At 44.6% G+C, this 5,000-nt stretch overlaps 1 protein-coding gene across 1 annotated transcript in view; it reads right to left on the reverse strand.

The window, feature by feature from the left end:
* Positions 1–5,000, reverse strand: part of LOC311124789 (caskin-1-like) — a gene marked incomplete at both ends in the record, with an annotated part of 72,073 nt that overhangs the window by 7,496 nt on the left and 59,577 nt on the right. The window contains one exon of the mRNA XM_084198887.1: positions 3,482–3,583. Within this exon, the coding sequence (XP_084055013.1) occupies positions 3,482–3,583 (102 nt within the window). The remainder of the gene's footprint in view (positions 1–3,481; positions 3,584–5,000) is intronic.

Genomic DNA, 5,000 nt, shown 5'->3' on the forward strand with positions numbered 1-5,000 from the left:
TGTTCCTAACAGGTTTCTGGTCAGTGTGTTACTAACAGGTTTCTGGTCAGTGTGTTACTAACAGGTTTCTGGTCAGTGTGATACTAACAGGTTTCAGGTCAGTGTGTTCCTAACAGGTTTCAGGTCAGTGTGATACTAACAGGTTTCAGGTCAGTGTGTTCCTAACAGGTTTCAGGTCAGTGTGTTCCTAACAGGTTTCAGGTCAGTGTGTTCCTAACAGGTTTCAGGTCAGTGTGTTACTAACAGGTTTCAGGTCAGTGTGTTACTAACAGGTTTCTGGTCAGTGTGTTACTAACAGGTTTCAGTGTGTTACTAACAGGTTTCAGGTCAGTGTGTTCCTAACAGGTTTCAGGTCAGTGTGTTACTAACAGGTTTCAGGTCAGTGTGTTACTAACAGGTTTCAGGTCAGTGTGTTCCTAACAGGTTTCAGGTCAGTGTGTTCCTAACAGGTTTCTGGTCAGTGTGTTACTAACAGGTTTCTGGTCAGTGTGTTACTAACAGGTTTCAGGTCAGTGTGTTCCTAACAGGTTTCAGGTCAGTGTGTTCCTAACAGGTTTCTGGTCAGTGTGTTACTAACAGGTTTCAGGTCAGTGTGTTACTAACAGGTTTCAGGTCAGTGTGTTACTAACAGGTTTCAGGTCAGTGTGTTCCTAACAGGTTTCAGGTCAGTGTGTTCCTAACAGGTTTCTGGTCAGTGTGTTCCTAACAGGTTTCAGGTCAGTGTGTTCCTAACAGGTTTCAGGTCAGTGTGTTCCTAACAGGTTTCAGGTCAGTGTGTTCCTAACAGGTTTCAGGTCAGTGTGTTCCTAACAGGTTTCAGGTCAGTGTGTTACTAACAGGTTTCAGGTCAGTGTGTTACTAACAGGTTTCTGGTCAGTGTGTTACTAACAGGTTTCAGTGTGTTACTAACAGGTTTCAGGTCAGTGTGTTCCTAACAGGTTTCAGGTCAGTGTGTTACTAACAGGTTTCAGGTCAGTGTGTTACTAACAGGTTTCAGGTCAGTGTGTTCCTAACAGGTTTCAGGTCAGTGTGTTACTAACAGGTTTCTGGTCAGTGTGTTACTAACAGGTTTCAGTGTGTTACTAACAGGTTTCAGGTCAGTGTGTTCCTAACAGGTTTCTGGTCAGTGTGTTACTAACAGGTTTCTGGTCAGTGTGTTACTAACAGGTTTCTGGTCAGTGTGTTACTAACAGGTTTCTGGTCAGTGTGTTACTTTTTTTTTTTATATATCTATAATTTATTTTTATTTTATTTTTTTTATTTTTTTTTGTCATTTAGCAGACGCTCTTATCCAGAGCGACTTACAGGAGCAATTAGGGTTAAGTGCCTTGCTCAAGGGCACATCGACAGATTTTTCACCTAGTCAGCTCGGGGATTAGAACCAGCGACCTTTCGGTTACTGGCACAACGCTCTTACCCACTAAGCTACCTGCCGCCCTACTACTGACCTGAACAGGTTTCTGGTCAGTGTGTTACTAACAGGTTTCAGGTCAGTGTGTTCCTAACAGGTTTCTGGTCAGTGTGTTACTAACAGGTTTCTGGTCAGTGTGTTACTAACAGGTTTCAGTGTGTTACTAACAGGTTTCATTGTGTTACTAACAGGTTTCTGGTCAGTGTGTTACTAACAGGTTTCAGGTCAGTGTGTTACTAACAGGTTTCAGGTCAGTGTGTTCCTAACAGGTTTCAGGTCAGTGTGTTACTAACAGGTTTCTGGTCAGTGTGTTACTAACAGGTTTCTGGTCAGTGTGTTACTAACAGGTTTCAGTGTGTTACTAACAGGTTTCATTGTGTTACTAACAGGTTACTAACAGGTTTCTGGTCAGTGTGTTACTAACAGGTTTCAGGTCAGTGTGTTCCTAACAGGTTTCAGATCAGTGTGTTACTAACAGGTTTCAGGTCAGTGTGTTCCTAACAGGTTTCAGTGTGTTCCTAACAGGTTTCAGGTCAGTGTGTTACTAACAGGTTTCAGGTCAGTGTGTTCCTAACAGGTTTCAGATCAGTGTGTTACTAACAGGTTTCTGGTCAGTGTGTTCCTAACAGGTTTCAGTGTGTTCCTAACAGGTCTCAGGTCAGTGTGTTACTAACAGGTTTCAGTGTGTTCCTAACAGGTCTCAGGTCAGTGTGTTCCTAACAGGTTTCAGTGTGTTCCTAACAGGTCTCAGGTCAGTGTGTTCCTAACAGGTTTCAGGTCAGTGTGTTACTAACAGGTTTCAGGTCAGTGTGTTCCTAACAGGTTTCTGGTCAGTGTGTTACTAACAGGTTTCAGGTCAGTGTGTTCCTAACAGGTTTCAGGTCAGTGTGTTCCTAACAGGTTTCAGGTCAGTGTGTTACTAACAGGTTTCTGGTCAGTGTGTTACTAACAGGTTTCTGGTCAGTGTGTTACTAACAGGTTTCAGGTCAGTGTGATACTAACAGGTTTCAGGTCAGTGTGTTCCTAACAGGTTTCAGGTCAGTGTGATACTAACAGGTTTCTGGTCAGTGTGTTCCTAACAGGTTTCAGGTCAGTGTGTTCCTAACAGGTTTCTGGTCAGTGTGTTCCTAACAGGTTTCAGTGTGTTCCTAACAGGTTTCTGGTCAGTGTGTTCCTAACAGGTTTCAGGTCAGTGTGTTCCTAACAGGTTTCTGGTCAGTGTGTTACTAACAGGTTTCAGTGTGTTACTAACAGGTTTCTGGTCAGTGTGTTACTAACAGGTTTCTGGTCAGTGTGTTCCTAACAGGTTTCAGGTCAGTGTGTTCCTAACAGGTTTCAGGTCAGTGTGTTCCTAACAGGTTTCTGGTCAGTGTGTTCCTAACAGGTTTCAGGTCAGTGTGTTCCTAACAGGTTTCTGGTCAGTGTGTTACTAACAGGTTTCAGGTCAGTGTGTTCCTAACAGGTTTCAGTGTGTTCCTAACAGGTCTCAGGTCAGTGTGTTACTAACAGGTTTCTGGTCAGTGTGTGTGTTTTTCATCTGATAGATTGTAAATTACTGTTCTACATCATTAACTGTTTTATATCATGTATATCCTCTTAGTATGAATAGATTGTTTTGATATCCTTAGAGATTGGAAGTAGTGTCGGGTTCAAGCTCTTTGTGTATGAGAAGTGTAATTATTTAGTGAACTATAGGAATGTGTGTAACTCCCAATAACTCAAAGCCTCTCCTGACCTGATAAGAAGTCTTATGATGATGCACGGAGAAATCCTGGGTGATGGGGGAAAAGTACTGACGTATATCTTTGTGGAAGGGAGGGCGTGAGAGCTAAGGTTATAAGTGCACACTGCACTGTATTGAATGTGCACCGTGGACCCCGTGTAGCTCAGTTGGTAGAGCATGGCGCTTGCAACGCCAGGGTTGTGGGGTTTGATTCCCACGGGGGGGCCAGTATGAAAAATAAACAAATACAAATGTATGCACTCACTAACTGTAAGTCGCTCTGGATAAGAGCGTCTGCTAAATGACTAAAATGTAAAATGTAAATGTAAAATGTAAATGTTACTAACAGGTTTCTGATCAGGGAGCCACTCAGTGACGCTGAGTTTGTTGATCTCTGATGTCATCTTCTTACGGTGGCCTGGTTTGGTCACTCCGATGGCCGTGAGATCCTACAGAAGCACACGCACGTACCACCAAAGGGAAAATCAGAGCTTAGCTGAGACACTTCCAACTTCTCCACAGACACACACACTTCATTACCACACACACCACACACCACTGACACACAAACCACAAAAACCACAGACACACCACAGACACACAAACCACAGACACACCACCGACACCACGTACACACCACAGACACACAAACCACAGACACACCACAGACACATCACAGACACACCACAGCAACTACAGACACACCACAGACACATCACAGACACACAACACACACCAAAGACACCACAGACACACACCACAGACACACCACAGACACACCACAAACACACCACAGTGTCCAGGAGAGAAGGTGTACCACAGGACAGGAGAGAAGGTGATGCAAATGTCCCCAAAGGAAAATAAAGGTGAAGAAGAGAGAGCATGTTGGCAGTGAGAAAGAAGCGTTTTAGAGAAGAGCATCACTAGACCCCGGCTCCACCCACCCCACTGTCTGGCCACACCCACAACATGGCTCCACCTATCCACAGTCTGGCTCCACCCACCCACCACCTGGCCCCACCTATCCACAGTCTGACTCCACCCACCCACTGTATGTCTCCACCCACCGTATGTCTCTACCATCTGGCTCCACCCATCAACTGTCTGGCTCCACCCACCCACCCACAGTCTGATTCCACCCACCCACCGCCTGGCCCCACCCACAGCCTGGCCCCACCCAAAACCTGGCTCCACCCACCGCCTGGCCCCACCCAAAGCCTGGCTCCACCCACCACCTGGCCCCACCCAAAACCTGGCTCCACCCACAGCCTGGCCCCACCCAAAACCTGGCTCCACCCACCGCCTGGCCCCACCCAACTCCACTCCACTATATTCTAATTATCCTAATATACAGATGTAGGATCTTAATTTGATAACTCTTTTGTTGCTGATAATTTTCTGCATGGTGTATTCAAGGTTTATAAAGGCTTCTAACGTTTGTAATTTCCACGTAAACATTTCAGACTAGATTTGACGATACACTGTATACTTTTTTTTTTATCAACCCCTACAAAAAAAGATCAATTAATTATAATCCACATAATAATTCAAATTTTCTGTTGCTGCAGGATTATTTTCCTGCTGTAGCAAAACTGGCTCAAATTAAGATCCTACATCTGTAGTAATTAGGGCTGTCAAAGTTAACGTCTTAATAACGCGTTAACGAGGGACGTTTGTCGGCAGGAATTGTTTTGACTGCATTAATTTCTTCTCCATTTCTTCACCGCACGGAAACTTTAAAGCGCACGTGTTTTCCGCACGGAAACTTTAAAGCGCAGAAGACAGCTACAGTCAACGCTGTAGCCTTTACATCACTGAAGACCGTGTAACTCCAGACAAAATCATGTCAAAGTTATTTGCCCCATT

This window comes from Coregonus lavaretus (genome assembly GCF_964263955.1).
Source record: "Coregonus lavaretus genome assembly, contig: HAP1_SCAFFOLD_2777, whole genome shotgun sequence".
Taxonomy (NCBI): Eukaryota; Metazoa; Chordata; class Actinopteri; order Salmoniformes; family Salmonidae; genus Coregonus; species Coregonus lavaretus.